The sequence below is a fragment of the Hemiscyllium ocellatum genome, chromosome 25 (genome assembly GCF_020745735.1).
Source record: "Hemiscyllium ocellatum isolate sHemOce1 chromosome 25, sHemOce1.pat.X.cur, whole genome shotgun sequence".
Lineage (NCBI taxonomy): Eukaryota > Metazoa > Chordata > Chondrichthyes > Orectolobiformes > Hemiscylliidae > Hemiscyllium > Hemiscyllium ocellatum.
Window position 1 is genome coordinate 36,698,336 of NC_083425.1, and position 15,753 is coordinate 36,714,088.

At 40.4% G+C, this 15,753-nt stretch overlaps 1 protein-coding gene across 1 annotated transcript in view; it reads right to left on the reverse strand.

Moving 5' to 3' along the window:
- Window positions 1-15,753, reverse strand: part of mycbpap (mycbp associated protein) — a 103,545-nt gene that overhangs the window by 52,916 nt on the left and 34,876 nt on the right. The window contains exons 8-11 of the mRNA XM_060844838.1: window positions 14,616-14,734; window positions 7,674-7,783; window positions 3,760-3,868; window positions 2,822-3,014 (exon numbers count right to left, since the gene is read on the reverse strand). Coding sequence (XP_060700821.1) covers window positions 2,822-3,014; window positions 3,760-3,868; window positions 7,674-7,783; window positions 14,616-14,734 — 531 coding nt within the window. The remainder of the gene's footprint in view (window positions 1-2,821; window positions 3,015-3,759; window positions 3,869-7,673; window positions 7,784-14,615; window positions 14,735-15,753) is intronic.

The window sequence follows — 15,753 nt, forward strand, 5'->3', positions numbered from 1 at the left end:
CAAATGAATAAAAAAATTGAGTGCTGGAGCAAGAACAGCCAGTGAAAGAAATTACAACATAACACACAGGAGCATGAGCCATTCAGCTCCTTGAGTCTGCTTGGCTGGTCAATAAGATCATGTCTCATCTAAATGCAGTTTTTAGGTACTCACTGTCTGTCTCACATAACTCTCAACTTCAGTGCTCACTAAACAACTACACAACTCAGCATTAAATATATTCAATGACCAAACTCCACTGTCTGTTGGGGGAGAAAATTTCAACTATTGATGCTTCCCTGAAAGAAGAACTTCTTCCTCATTTCTGTATTAAATGAATGGAATTCAAACCTGGATTCCCAGAACATTAGCTGAGTTTCTGGATTAATAGTCTAGCAATAATACCATGAGGGCCATTGCCTTGAATGCCTAAATTTCAGCATTAGTTGGACTGAAGAAGTTCAAAAAGGTGATTCAACACCACTTTCTCAACAGTAATTACAACTGGCAACAAATGCTGACAACAACCTTTAATTCCTTTAAATGCATAAATAATTCTTCAGAAAGTTATCAGCATCCCATCACCAATCATCCCTTATTTAAAAGTATATAACTCTTGATGATAACATTAGCTCTCACTGAGTCAGGCACTCAGGGGCTCAATTTAGATTTAGATTTAGAGATGTACAGCAGGGGAACAGGAATGTGGGGAAGCATATTATTTTGGAAACCTGACTCCTAATTCTAGAGTCCTCCATGAGGTGGAGCATTATTTTCAGCACCTACCTTGTCAAGCTCCCTCAGAATCTGACACTATGATCAACTCTCATCCTTCTAAATCCAATGGATAAATTCAACCTTCTCAAATTTCTCTTATAAAGCCATTTTTTAATTCCAGGAATTACCTTTGTGAACTTTCTCTGAACTGTTTCCAATGCAAATATATCTCCTCCAGAGAAGCAAGGTGACTGAAACTGAACAGCACTCTAGATGTGGTCTCATTAAAGCCCTGTACAGCTGTGGCAAACTTTTGCCACTTTCGTGCTTGATTCCCAATGCAATGACAGCTAATTTTCTGTTTTTGTTCCTAATTACCTGCTGTATCTGCATGCTGACATGTTGTGGTTCACAGCATTCTGCAGTCTCTTTCCATTGAAATCATGCTCTACTTCTCTATTATTCCTACCAAAGTAGGACTTCATCTTTTCTCATATTATATCCATCAGCCCAATTTTAGCTCACTCATCGTCTTATCAATCTAGGATGCAGGTGGCAAGGCTCAGGGGACCCATCAGCCTTTCATGCTATTAATATTCCCATTGCTCTTTCTTCAGTTTAAAGTGATTGCTTTCAGTTCCTCCCTTCCCTTTGCCTAACTATTTTCAATATAGAAAATAGGGAAATAGATGGTAACATCTTGAAAAATGTCCATAATACAGAAGAGGAAGTGCTGGATGTCTTAAAATGCATAGAGATGGATAAACTTCAGGACCTGATCAGGTGTCACCCATAACTCGTGGAAAGCTAGAGGAGTGATCGCTGAGCCATTTGAATCTTCAATAGTCACAGGTGACGTGCCGAAAGACTGAAGGTTGGCTAACATGATGCCATTATTTAAAGGTGGTAAGGAAAAGCCAGGGAACTATAGACTGGTGAACCTGACATAAGTGGTCTGCAAGTTGTTGGAGAGAATCCTGAGGGACAAGATTTACATGTATTTGGAAAGGCAAGAACTGATGAGAGATAGTCAGCATGGCTTGGTGAGTGAGAAATCATGTCCGCTCCCCCCACCTTGTCTCAGTCAAATCCCTTGAACTCAGCATCGCCTTCCTAACCTCTCTGCCTCCACCTCCACTCCGGCCTATCACCCTCACCTTGACCTCCTTCCACCCATCGCATTTCCAACGCCCCTCCCCCAAGTCCCTCTTCCCTACCTTTTATCTTAGCCTGCTGGACACACTTTCCTCATTCCTGAAGAAGGGCTCATGCCCGAAACGTTGATTCTCCTGCTCCTTGGATGCTGCCTGACCTGCTGCGCTTTTCCATCAACACATTTTCAGCTCTAACCTATTTTCTCAGTCTATTTAGTTGACTCTGTGTTCACATCCTTTTATTATCCTTCAGTTAAGTTTAAGATACTAGGAATGGATGCACACTGAATGTGAAATTCAATTATGTTACGATCACTCATGCCGAGAATATCTTTAATTATTCTGGTCTCATTACACATTATCAGATCCAAAATAGCCTGGTTCCTGGTAGGTTCCAAAATATATAGTTCTAAGCAATTGCCCGAATATGTCTGAACTCATCCTCCAGGCTATCACTGCCACTTTGATGTGAATATTAAGATCACCCATAATTATTGCAGTACCTTTCTTGCTGGCCCTCTCCCCTACCCTGTTTTATTTGTTGATGGCATATGGGTGTTTTTGCCAAGTATAGTGTCATCCCCAATCGTCCTTGACCCAAGTAGTTTACTGGACTACTTCAGAGTTAGGTAATTAAGTAGATCTGGAATCACATACTAGGTAATGATGTCCTAAAGAATATTAATGGACCAGGATATATTTTATGACTGTCAACTGTGGTTTCACAAGCTTAGAATTCCATACTTTTATTAACTGAATTTAAAATTCCACCAGCTGTCATGATGGGATTTGAGGCTATACTCTCTGGGCATGAGTCTTCTGATTACTACTCCAGTGATATTATAACTACAACACCATGTCTTCCTATTTCTTGACATATGCCCTTTTCTACTTTATCTTACTATGTTACTATAACTTACTTTATCTTAATATAAAGAGACCTGTAGACTACCCATACTAGTGATGTATACCTGAATTAGTGTTGAAATAGAATCGTTGCATCCAAGAATCGTTTGGTTTTATTATACAGTGTTCTCGCTCGGGAAGACGTTTCCATTTGTACTGGATAACTGTAGTTCCATCATTTGTCACTGGTAGGCAGGAGATGACCCTGTCCCCTGCCATTGCTTCAAAAGTGAGCCGGACAATCATAGCAACCTCATCCTAGGAAATTGAGAAAATGACAGCACAGCAAGAAGTGATATCAGCATATAAAAGTTGTTTGGTACAAATTTAGTTTTCACAATTACCAATCACTAGAGCAAACTATCTCTTTATTTTTTTCACTCCTTCCTCTTCCTGAAAGTGGGTAGCAATCAACAAATTCCAGGTTCTTTCTGGTACCAGTACCTTAACAAATTCATATTGTATCACAGGGAAGCCCAGGCTGGGTTGAAAATGTGTTGCTGGAAAAGTGCAGCAGGTCAGGCAGCATCCAAGGAGCAGGAGAATCAACGTTTCGGGCATGAGCCCTTCTTCAGGAAAGGCTGGGTAGACAGGTTGGTCTACAAAGAACAGGTATTACAGCTGAATACAACACTGTCCTGTATTGTCTGTGAGATGCCAATCAGTAGCAATAAACACAGATAATTTAACAATGACTTCCTACACATTTCAAGCTGAATCCTAAGTCTGTGCTGACTTAGCTGATCTCACATAATACATTGATAAAGCTCTCCAAATGATCTCTAACCCTTGAGATGGAGGGAAAGCATTCTTGTTCGTGCTTAATAGCCATATCTATATTGCTGCTGCTGCTGTCAAAATCCTGGAGCTTTCTCCATACAGAATTCTGGTATACTTACACCACATAAAATTCTGGTGTGAGAAGCAAAATAAGTGATGACTAAACTGCAACACAAGATTGGATCTTTGTCTATTAAAAGCTCATTGAGTGTAACTGCTGCACCTTATGAGAGCTGGAGTCATTCAGCCAACGAGCCGGGTGCTCAGCGAACAAAATGGATGGACCAATGATTGGTTTCTCAATTACATCAGGATAATCCTCCAATAGGTCACTGAGAAAATAAATAAAACTGAGAACGTGACATAACACAATGATTAACACACCACATCATCATTGACTGTTTCCTTACCTCAATCAGTAACTGCCTACTCATCTCAATTGCCACTGCTCACCTCGAATCTCAATGGCTGGTCACTCATCTCAATGTCAGCCACCAGCTGGTCTCTCACCCCAATTTCCCACTAGCCACTCATCATAAGCTCCACTGACCATTCACTCCAACTTCACAGTGATCATTCACTTAAAGTTGCTCCCTGATTAACATCCTAATCTATTAACACAGGAAATTGGAGCTGAGGTAGACCATTCAGCCTCCAAACAGCCTGCTTTACTATTGTAGTGTTAGGCTTAAAAATGAGATCTTCACACCAGACCATTAATGGTTAAACATTAAGGACTAATTGAACATGACAAAAAGCAATTGAAGCAAAATGGACAGGTACTTGAAAAAACAAGTCTGGTGTTAAAAACAGTCTGTTTTGGCTGGGAAGTAACTGCATAACCTTGATCATCTGTTGAAACCATTTTCATACATAGTTAACACAGAGCTACCTGGAAATGTTTCCTACACAACAGAAAATCAGAAAAAGTACTGAAAGTATTACAGAATGATATTGGAGCACATAACCAGAATAGTAAGACTATAAGAAGCTGTATCCCACTCGTAAGACCTTGCCCATTGGACTGGGGTTCTTGAGACCGGGATTTTCTCCAGAGTACTGGGGTTTGAGGTCTGGGGTGCCAAGGAAACTGAGACAGAGCTCTGAATGCCAACAGTCAACCAAGAGTCCCTGATGGGCAGAAGGCAATTAGATTCGCTTGTTGGATACGTCAAAGTAGTTTAAGCTAATAGACTTACTCATCAATTTACATATATCTAAAGTAGATTAAGCTAATAAATTTTCTTTCTATCAAAATGCACATGCCTTTTTGTATTAATTTTGATCATACCTTAAAGAATCTGTTAGGCACTTTCAGCCTAACAGTACATCCATTCAATAAATTTATGGTTGTTCTGATTTAGACATAACTCCATTTTCCTGCCAGCCCACACCTTTACCCCCATAATCCCTGAATTCCCTGTGGTTCAAAAAGCTGTCTATTTCATCCTTCAATGTATTCAGTGACCAGCCTCCGTTGTTCTGTGCATAGAAAATTCCAAAGATTAACAGCTCTCTGAAAAAAGAAATTCCTCTTTACCTCCATCTTAAGTGGCAGGCTGAAACTGTGTCCCTCAATTCTAGACATCCAGAAGAGGCAAAACGTTCTTTCAGCATTTACCCTGTTGAGCCTTCTCAGAATATTAACTGTTTCAATAAGATCACCTCTTGCTCTTAAACCTTAACCAGTTTAGACCTAAACTGTCCCTGTAAGACAACCCCTCCATTTGAGAGTCTGTCAGGTGAACCTTCTCTGAACTGCTGCCAATGCAAATGTATCTTTTATTAAATGAAGAGACAAGAACTATGCAGCACTGCCCAAGAGTCAAATTTTAATTAACCTTTCAGCATATTTGAAAGTGGGAGGAGAGGCGCTTGTAAGATAAAGCTAATGGGCAGCCTGGTGCCTTCCTGCCCATTCCCAAACTGTCCTGTCTTTTGAGGGTCGATAAGATAGTATGCCTTCCCACTCTTACACATTTTGGGGCCCTTAAGTTGCCAATTAACAACCATTTAAGAGTCTCAATTCACCCCTGCTACAATGTCATGGGCTACAGAAAAAGTGACCAAGCTGGTAGTCTTGACTGTGCAGATTGCCAATGCCGAAGGAGACTACTGGCATTGAGAGTATCCTTGTGCCCATTGATGGTACCATGTCCACAAAAAAATTGTACTCCCATCTAACCCTCTCCCTCTGGTTTCTAATGCTTACCCCTCCTTTCTTTTCTTACTGCCATCTTCCAGCTAGGCCCTCCCAAAAAGTCCAGACTTAACTCAAATGTGGGGTGGGGGCATCTGGAAGGCTCCACGAGGAAACATTTTTTAAAATACCTGCAGTGGTTACTACTTTCTCCCAGTGTTGCTGGGACTACAGAGTTGCCAGCCTGTCAGATTGATTGGCAGCTGTCTTGGACAAGGCTTCCTCCCTGGCCTGGGAGGAAATGCTGTCCTGAACAATTGTGACTGCCCCTAGTGTAAGAATAGTCATTGAGTCATACAGCAAGGAAACAGAACCCTTGGGCCTTCTTGTTCAGGATTCCAAAACTAAACTAATCCCACTTGCCTGCATTTGGCTGACATCTCTCTAAATATTTCCTACTTACATATCTGTCCAAATGTCTTTTAAATTTTGTAATTGCACCTGCATTCTACATTCGAATCACCCTCTTTATGAATAAGTTACCCCTTAGGTTCCTTTTAAATCTTTCTCCTCTCACCTTGAAAATATGCCCCCTAGTTTTGACCTTACCCATCCTAGTGAAAAGACCTTTGATATTCACCTTATCTATGCCCCTCATTATTTTATAAGCCTCTATAAAGTCACCCCCTCAACCTCCTATGCTCCTGTGAGAAAGGTCCCAGCCTATCCTTATAACTCAAACCCTCCAATCCCAGCAACATCCTGGTAAATCTTTTCTGCACCATCTCCAGTTTAATAATATCTTTCCTATACCAGGATGACCAAAACTGTCCACAGTATTCCAAAAGTGGCCTTACCAATGTTTGGTACAACTTCAACATGGTGTCCCAACTCTTATACTCAATGGTCTGAGCAATAAGGACAAGCTAGCTGAATGTCTTCTCAACCATCCTGCCTACCTGTGATGCACCTGAACCCCAAGTCTCTCTGTTTGTCAATACAGTACTACCCAAGGCCCGACCATTAACTGGATAAGTCTTGCCTGTGTTCATTTTAACTAAATGTAATTTATTGTACTTATCCAAATTAAATTCCATCTTTTCGTGAGACAACTGGATTTCTGATCACCAACATCCCAAATTATCTTCATTTTATGGCTGGTGGGACGGCAGGTAAGCTCTTCTTATAAACTCTACCTCCAGTTTCAGCCTCACCAATGTGCTGTACAGTTGTAGCAAGACCATCTTACATTTATGTGTCAAATCCTGGGAATGAAGGCCCATCTTTAATTTGCCATTCTAATTACTTGCTTTTTGTGATTTGCATATAAGAACACATAGATCCCTCTGTACTGCAGCATTTTGTAGTCTGCACTACAATAATTTTTTTTTCATCTAAATGATTAACAAACATTGTAAATATTTGAATTCCAAGCAGTGATCCCAGCAGCACTCTGCTAGATAAAGTTGAAAATGAACCTAAAAATGAACCATCCATTCTGACTCAATGACTTGATATCCCACTGATTAATCTGACCACCATCAAGGAAGAAGACACGCAAACGAAGAAGCTACCTAACTGAAATCCAGTTATCAGTCACATAAAAATAAGGGGAGAGAGAGAGAGAGAGAGGGAGAGGGAGAGGGAGAGAAAAAATAAAGAGCAAGCTGGTGTAGAAGACAAGGAGTAGCAGAGTGGCTTACATTGAATGTATTGCAACTAACAGACACAAACAGCCAAAAGAGAAAACTGCTGAAGTTGAGGTACTTAGAATGTGCGAGAAATAATGAATGAGAGCGATGCAAGTGACATAGAAGTGAGTTGAAAAAATATCTTTTATTTTGCTTATGAGCAATGTCTCAGATTACTGAGTACCAAATTGTAAAAGAAACTAGCTATAATTTATTCAAATGATATAATCAGACCACAAATCGTTTCATTGAATACAACAATTCAGTATACAGTGAGAAACTTCCAGGATATACAGTGATGCTTACATGTTCTCTTTATCATGTGTTGTAGGGTGATTCTCCTCCAAAGGGAAAGATTCTACTGACATTGAGCTGAAGGGGCGCCCAGTTGCAATCACTTCCAACTGATCAATGTCCTGTGTGTAGAAAACATCCAGTTAACTCAAGACACAGTTTCCTCACAGTTAGCTGCAGAGAGCTGTCGGATTTTGCTGATGTTTACTACAATATTTACAACTTGCTGTTGGCATCAGGCTATTGATATAAGTAAGATCTCCCTGTCCTCCTGATCCTGATGTTTCTAGGTTCTGAGTCTTACTATTAGAGTCAATGCAATTCAGGTTTAATAGTGGTTGGCTGGGGGCTGGACTGTGACTCTTGCAAGAAAACTGAAAGCAATGCTCAGATACTGCACTTCATCATTTTTCAAAAGTTAAAAACATTGAAAGACTCTATATTCATCAGTAATGAACAGATCAGGAAAATGGCAAATTTTGAATTACACTCTGGCCACAGTTCGTGAATGTAAATGGTTTGAGTTAAGGGTTGCATTAAAGTCAGGCCACAGCTGGATGTATGGGCAGTTCCAGGAGATTGGATAATTCCAGAGACTAGGGTAGCTCCAGAGGAGAGACACTGGCACCACTGATGGTGTTACAGCTGTTATAACTCACTGCAATGGACATCAAGGCCTCTTATTCCTGGAATCATCACATAAGTTAAAAAAAAAATCGAAGTCCCCAATTTTCATGTCTGATAGACCCAGGTAAACAGAAAACATGACCAGGGTTCGGTACATAACAAGAACTACAAATTTCTTACAAATAAATAGATTCTGACCACAGGGAAACAACTATGAATTGTGCAACATATATTATAATTTTTACACCCTTTTAAAACTTCTTTACACATATATACAGATAGACACAGGTACAAAAACAAAGTGTTAGGAATAGATATGAAACAAAATTAGGGAAACAGTTCAATGACACCAGTCCTCAGGATTCAGTGGAGGGGTTCCTTTTGATTCCTAAGTTCTTTAGTATTCCAAGCTTTTCCTTCAGGTTCTTTCACTTCCCAGGATGCACAGAGTGATTGATTCACAAATTATTAAGTATCTGACTTATTGGTGAAGAACAACAGCTCACTACAACTCGTGGGAGAAAGCAACAGTTTTCTTTCCGGCCAGGCATGTTACTGGAGACAGAGACACTCACACCATCTTCCTTCCAGAGCTCCAAGCACTTTCCACTATCATTGACACCCAGAAGTTGTTCAGCTACCCATCATCCTATTATTGTTATTGTTAGGTTGATGGCATTTAAAATCCACTAATGGTCACAATTGCATAAACCAATCAGTTACTTGTTGCAGGCTGAATTTCACTTTGTATACGCCCACAAATGCCATGTCATTGCCCCTTCCACCTTCTCCACCTTGTAAAGTAACTGTGTAAACACGAACCACAATGTTTTCAGTAACTTGCTTTTTAAAAGTACCGCAATTCTCTCCTCAGTCCTTTGTTGTATTCAGTCTACAATTAAAAATAAAGTAAAATAAAAAGATTTAATTTTTACATGGGCTACTCTGATGGTAATGTGACACAGTGGTTAGCACTGCTGCCTCACAGCACCAGCATTTGATTCCAACCACAGGCAACTGTCTTGAGGTTTGCACATTCTCCCTGTGTCTGTGTGGGTTTCTCCCATAGTCCAAAAATGTGCAGGTTAGGTGGATTGGCCATTCTAAATTGACCATAGTGTCCAGGAATATATACGTTAGGGTTGAAATGCAGGGTTATAGAGATAGAGTAGGGAGGGGTGCTTTTGGATGCTTTTTTGGAGGGTCAGTATGGATTCGATGGGCCAAATGGCATGCTTCCACCTTGTGGGGATTCTATGATTCTATAGAACATAGAACATCACAGCACAGTACAGGCCCTTCAGCTCTTGATGTTGTGCTGACCTGTGAAATCAATCTGAAGCCCTTCTAACCTACACTATTCCATTATCATTAATATGTTTATCCAATGACCATTTAAATGTCCTTAAAGTTGAGGAGTCTACTGGTGTTGCAGGCAGGGTGTTCTATGCCCTTACTACTCTCTGAGTAACGAAACTACCTCTGACATCTGTCCTAAATCTATCAACCCTCAATTTAAAGCTATGTCCACTTGTGCCAGCCATCACTATTCGAGGAACAACGCTCTCACAGTCCACCCTATCTAATCCTCTGATCAACTTGTATGTCTCTATTAAGTCACCTCTCAAGCTTCTTCTCTCTAATGAAAAGTGCCTCAAATCCCTCAGCTTTTCTCATGGACCTTTCCTCCATTCCAGGCACCATCTTGGTAAATCTCATCTGCACCCTTTCCAATGCTTCCACATCCTTCCTTTAAAGCGGTGACCAGAACTGTATACAATATTCCAAGTACAGCAGCTGGTATACAGTTTTGTACAGCTGCAACATGACCTCATAGTTCCGAAACTCAATCCCTCTACTAATAAAAGCTAACACACCGTGTGCCTTCTTAACAACCCTGTCAACCTGGGTGGTAATTTTCAGGGATCTACGTACATGGAATCTAAGATCTCTCTGCTCATCCACACTACCAAGAATCTTACTGTTAGTCCAGTACTATGTATTCCTGTACTCCTTCCAAAATGAATCACCTCACACTTATCAGCATTAAACTCCATTTGCCACCTCTCAACCCAGCTCTGCAGCTTATCTATGTCCCTCTGTAACCTGCAACGTCCTTTGGCACTGTCCACAAGTCCACTGACCTTAGTTTCATCTGCAAATTTACTAACCCATCCTTCTATGCCCTCATTCAGCTCATTTATGAAAATGACAAACAGCAGTGGCCCCGAAACAGATCCTTGCAGTACACCACTAGTAGGTGAACTCCAAGATGAACATTTCCCATCAACCACCAGCCCCTGTCTTCTTTCAGCTAGCCAATTTCTGATCCAAACTGCTAAATCATCCTCAATGCCAGGCTTCCATATTTTCTGCATAGCCTACTGTTGGGAACCTTATCAAGCACTTTACTGAAATCCCTATATACCACACCAACTACTTTACCCTCATCCACCTGGTTGGTCACCTTCTCAAAGAACTCAATAAGGTTTGTGAGGCATGAGCTATCTCTCACAAAACCATGTTGACTATCCCTAATCAAATTATTCCTTTCTAGATGATTATAAATCCTATTTCTTATAATGTTTTCCAACACTTTACCCACAACCAAAGTAAGGCTTACTGGTCTATAATTACCAGGGTCGTCTCTACTCCCCTTCTTGAACAAGGGGACAACATTTGCTATCCTCTAGTCTTCTGGCACTATTCCTATAGACAATGATGACATAAAGATCAAAACCAAAGGTTCTGCAATCTCCTCCATATCTTCTCATAATATCTTAGCATAAATCCCATCCGGTCCAGGGAACTTATCTGTTTTCACACTTTACAGAATTGCTAACACCACCTCCTTATGAATCTCAACTCTGTTTAGTCTAATAGCTTGTATCTCAGTATTCTCCTCGACCACAGTGTGAATACTTTTTCCAGTGTGAATACTGACGTAATGTGACGTGACAGAACTAGAAGCTCTTTATCTGTGTAATTCTGGAGCAAAGTACTGGAGCTGACAAATCTATCACTGTATTAACACTGGGTAATTATATACTGGTGAGTACAAGTCTGGTCTTATATAACACTGGGTTAGTGTATACTGGTCTTTCATTATGTTACACTGAGGTACAGAACTGGAGATAAGTCTGTCACAAGAATCATAGAGGTTTAGTGCATGCAAAAGTCCCGTTGAGTTTGCACTAATCAAAAGCAACAATCTAAGTATTCTCATCTCATTTTCCAGCTCTTGGCCCATAACCTTGCATGCCTATGCATCGCAAGTGTATATCTCAGTAAATGTTATGATGGTTTCTGCCTCTACCACCCCTATAGGCAGTGAGCTCCAGATTCCCACCACCCTCTGGGTGAAAACAAATTCCTCACATCCCCTCTCATTCTCCTGTCCCTTATTTTACATCTATGGCCACTGGTCATTGATCCCTCCACCAAGGGGAAAAGTTCCTTCCTGTATACCCTGTCTATGCCCCTTATAATTTTATACAGCTCAACCATATGCTTCCTCAGTCTCCTCCACTCCACCGAAAATAACCCCAGTATATCCAATCTCTCTTCATAACTAAAAGTCTCCAGCCCAGGCAACATCCTGGTAAATCACCTTTGCACGGTCTCCAATGTTATCGCATCCCTTCTTTAATGTGGATTCCAGAAGTGCAAATAATAATCCAGCTGTGGTCTAACCAACGCCTTATACATTTCCAGCATAAACTTCCTGGCTCTTAAGTTCTATGCCCTGGTTAATAAAACTAGGAGAAAGTGAGGACTGCAGATGCTGGAGATCAGAGTTGAAGAGTGCGATGCTGGAAAAGCACAGCTGGTCAGGCAGCATCCGAGGAGCAGGAGAACTGATGTTTTGAGCATAAGCTCTTCATCTTCCTGATGAAGAACTTATGTTTGAAACATCGACTCTCCTGCTCCTCGGATGCTGCCTGATTGGGTGTCCTTGCCAGCATCACGCTCTTTGGATAACAAAAGGCAAGCAATGAATATGCCTTCTCAAGTACTTTATCTACTTGTCCTTTTAGCTTAAGGGATCAGTGGACATGCACAACAAAGTCCCTCTGATCCTTGGTGTTTCTCAGGATCCTGTCTTATGGACCTGGCCAGACCTCCACAAATTATTTTAAGAAGGTCGCCCAGACCCTAACATTTTCTTATTTTAAAGTCAGTTGTGAAGTGGGTATTCCAGGTGTGATGCAGCTGTTCAAACCACTTGGCTTTAAGCAAAACAGAATTTATTTAAACACTACTGTGGAAACACAAACAGAAGAAAACAGAATTTAGAACAACCTAATGATTGGAAAACTCAACCGACTTGAAACAGCAACTTAACTAAGGAACTGTTCCAATTCCTGCAACATTCCATAAATTCATCCCTTGGCAAAAGGTAAATTCAAACACAGGTTCTTTTCAGAGAAAAAAGTCAGCCAGGGATGATCTGCTGCAGCTTCTGCTACAGCTACACTAGCAGCTTCTCACTATTGCAACTAAACCAAACTACAAGAAACAAAAAATGGTAGAACTGGCCACTCCCCTGCCATTATTAAACTCGAGTCTGTCCAGACATTTCGGCACCTCTGCCTTTACAACCTCTCTTTAAAAAACCCAAAGACAAAATAACCTTGTTAAAGAGACAGTACTGTCACACATGCATTCCTTTGCCTTATTTGTCCTGCCCAAGTGCATCACCTCACACTTATCTGGATTGAATTCCGTTTGATACTGATCAATCAATCTGACCAGCCTGTCTATATCCTTCTGTAATCTAAGGCCAGCCTCACTGTTTATTACAGCACCAATCTTTGTATCATCCACAAATTTACTGACCAATTCTTCTACATTCAAGTCCAAATAATTTATTAGCACCATCACTAATTCCTGCGGAACCACACCAGGCACAGACGTCCATTCACAAAAAACACCTGCCAATCTTCACCCTTTGCTCCTGACATGCAGCCAATTCTGGATCCAATTAGCCAAATTTCTTTTGATCGCTTGGGCTCTTAACTTTGCTATCAATCTCCCAGGCAGGACCTTTATCAAAAGCCTTGCTGAAGTCCACGTTGATTACTGTCAATGCATTGTCCTCATTTACACACCTGGCTACCTTTTTGAAAAATCCAATCAAGTTGGTTAGACATATCCTTCCTTACAAAAGTATGCTGATTATTCTTGATTAATACCTGCCGTACCAAGAGCAGATTAATTCTCTCCTCAGAATTGCCCCAAACAGATTTGAACCTGATTATGGAGAGATTGGCCTGTAGTTTCCTGGTTTATTCCTTGCTCCCATCTTGAATAATGGTACCACATTGACTGTTCTCCAGCTCTCAGGTACATCTCCTATAGCCAAGACAAATTGAAAATTGTTTCCAGAATTCTTGCCTGATTCAACAACCTTGGAAACAGTTCATCCATCCCTGGAGACTCATCTACTTTTAAGCCTGCTAGACCACTCAGAACCTCTTTTATGTCTATGGTAATTTCTTTAAATTTATCACAGTCCTTCTCTCTGATTTCTATATCTACATCATCCTTCTCACTGGTGAACACCGACAGTGTTAGTTAGAGCTCTAACTATGTCTTCATTTTCCCTGTACAAATTATCACTGTAGTCCTTAATGAGCCTTAACCCTTTCCTAGTTATGCTTTTCCACTAATGTTCTAGTAAAACAACTTAGAATCTTTCTTTATTATACTTGCCACTATTCTTTCATGCCCTTTTATATCTCTCCTAATTTCCTTTTACAGTTTCCCTTGCACATTCTGTACTCCTCTAGGGCATCTGCTTTTTTGAGGCCTTGGTATCTGCCATAAGACTCACTTTTTCTCTCTATTCAATCCTGCGTATTCCTCGATTTCCAGGGCACATTGGATTTGCTGGTCTGACATAGCTTTAAAGGAATCTGCTCTCAGTTCACTTAGAATTTAGAATTTAATGGAGTTATGATCACTGTCTGCAAAATGCTTCCCCACTTGCCTGTTCATTTATCTAAAGTTAAGATTGTATAATTAAAGTTTACTGGTGGCTACAAGTCAGTCATTGTATATTCTTCGTTAAAAATCACACAACACCAGGTTATAGTCCAACACCGGCATCTCCAAATCATTGTATATTCTTGGTTGCACTACTCTGTCAGTGTAAAACACTGGAGTATAGATGCTCTTTCTGTGATGCCTACTACTATGAGACTGTTGGTAATGAACTAAAGGATATATCACTCTATGCTGTGTCTTGGATCAAGGTAATGGATTGATATTGATAACCCTGAATAAACTCAGTGACAACTCCTGAGTGTGTTTTAACAAACATACAGGTTGTCTGAAGTCCAGGTGTTTTAAAAAAGTCTTCATCTCTTCCAATCGCTGTTTCAGGTACAAACTCTCTGACCTGGACTTCCTGTAGGTTCTTTTGCCTTGTGGGAAGTCAGTACCTAAAGTAAATGAAGATGGAATTCAAACAAAATCAGAAGATTGTAGATGAACAAAATCCTAAACAAAACAAAAAATACTGAAAATTCTTAGCAGGTAAGAATATATTTAGCATCTATAACAAGAAAGATCCTTACATTATAGGTTGAGGACCCTTCATGGGAACTGAGGAAAGATAGTAATGTAAGAGGTTTTGAGCAAGGTAGTGGGTATAGGAAGGAGGAGAGCTTCAGAGATTAACAATAGAAAAGTTTAAAGTCCAAGGAAGTGGTAATAGGACAAGAAAGAAATAAAAGATATATTCAGATGAGGTGTGAATGGATGGATGGCAGCCAATTGAATTCCACATGAAAGAATATAAAAAGAGATAGAAACATACGATCCTACAAAAAGAACCAAAAAAATTTACCCAAGTTTCGGTTATGATCGAAAATAGTTAAATGCAGTGAGGAGTTTAGAAGGTTATCAAGTGCCAAGTGAAAGAGGAGATACTGTTCCACAAGCTTTCGTTGAGATTCAATGGAAGGCAAAGGGAGGAAATTTGAGAGTGGGTAGTATAGGAAAATTAAAATGACAAGATGCATTGATGGCTCAAGTGTAAACAAATGAATATGACTTCACACTGTTACAAAGTTGTGGTTGCACGGTGACCAGGATTGGGAGCTCAATATTCAAGGATATGCAATGTTCCAGAAAAATAGGCAAAAAGGTAAAGGAGTTGGGTCAGTGTCATTCCACCATTTGATCATGGCTGATCTCATAGAATCACAGATTCCCTACAGTGCAGAAGCAGGTTATTCTACCCACCATGTCCACGCTGACCATCCGAAGAGCATCCCACTAGACTCACACCCATACCTATCCATGTAAATCTGCACTCTCCATGGCTAAAGCATCTAACCTACACATCCCTGGACACGAGGGAAATTTAGCATTGCCAATACACTTAATATGCCCATAGAGTCCTACAGTCATAGAGATATACAGCACGGAAACAGACCCTTCTGTCAAATGGTAAATG